Source organism: Trichechus manatus, unplaced genomic scaffold, assembly GCF_000243295.1.
Source record: "Trichechus manatus latirostris isolate Lorelei unplaced genomic scaffold, TriManLat1.0 scaffold00109, whole genome shotgun sequence".
Classification (NCBI taxonomy): Eukaryota; Metazoa; Chordata; class Mammalia; order Sirenia; family Trichechidae; genus Trichechus; species Trichechus manatus.
This window is the reverse complement of record NW_004444045.1, coordinates 1661221-1662284: the sequence shown is the minus strand read 5'-3', so window position 1 is coordinate 1662284 and position 1064 is coordinate 1661221. Positions and strand designations below refer to the sequence as shown.

At 40.3% G+C, this 1064-nt stretch overlaps 1 protein-coding gene across 1 annotated transcript in view; it reads left to right on the top strand.

Moving 5' to 3' along the window:
- GSR (glutathione-disulfide reductase) overlaps positions 1-1064 on the top strand; it is a 32156-nt gene that overhangs the window by 24922 nt on the left and 6170 nt on the right. Inside the window, exon 9 of the mRNA XM_023737828.1 lies at positions 229-387. Within this exon, the coding sequence (XP_023593596.1) occupies positions 229-387 (159 nt within the window). The remainder of the gene's footprint in view (positions 1-228; positions 388-1064) is intronic.

Genomic DNA, 1064 nt, shown 5'->3' with positions numbered 1-1064 from the left:
TCAGCTGGGTGATTTGGGACAACCTTGGAAACTGGCTCAGCCCTAGGGAGTTCTAGTCTTGATAGCCTTTGAGCAAAAGTAAATGCCTACATCAGCATGTAGAATTCACTGGAAGTTTTTTTGTTTGTTTGTTTGTTTGTTTTAATATTAAGAATACTACTTTCATCTTTATTGGCTTTCCTTTTTAAAATTTTTTTTCCCATTTAAATACATTTTACTTGCCAATAGGTCAAGGAAGTTAAAAAGACCTCATCAGGCTTGGAACTCAGTGTGATTACTTCAGCTCCTGGTAGGAAACCCGCTGTTACGACGATTCCGGATGTTGACTGCCTGCTGTGGGCCATTGGACGGGACCCAAATTCCAAAGGCCTTAATTTAAACAAACTGGTAAGCTGATTTAAAAGCAGTTGCCATGGAGTCTGCTGCAGCTCATGGCAGCTCTTATCTGTGTCAGAGTAAAACTGTGCTCCATAGGGCTCTCAATGGCTGATTTTTCAAAAATAGATTGCCAGGTCTTTCTTCCAAGGCATCTCTGAGTGGCCTAGAACTTCCAACCTTTCAGTTAGCAAACAAGTGTGTTAACTGCACCACACAGGGTTTTTCTTCTTTTTTTATTGTACTTTAGATGAAGATTTACAGAACAAACTAGCTTCTCATTCAACAGTTAGTACACATTGTTTTATGACATTGGTTAACAACCCCACAACATGTCAACACTCTCCCTTCTTGACCTTGGGTTCGCTATTATCAGCTTTCCTGTCCCCTCCTGACTTCTAGTCCTTGCTTCTGGGCTGGTGTGCCCATTTAGTCTCGTTTTGTTTTATGGGCCTGTCTAATCTTTGGCTGAAGGGTGGACCTCGGGAATGACTTCATTACTGAGCTGAAAAGGTGTCTGGGGACCATACTCTTGGGGTTTTTTGGGGGGGGATTTATCTATTATTTATTTATTTATTTATTTATTATTGTACGTCAGGTGAAGGCTTACAGAACAAATAGTTTCTCATGAAACAGTAGTACACATATTGTTTTATGACTTTAGTTAACAACCCCACAACATGTCAACC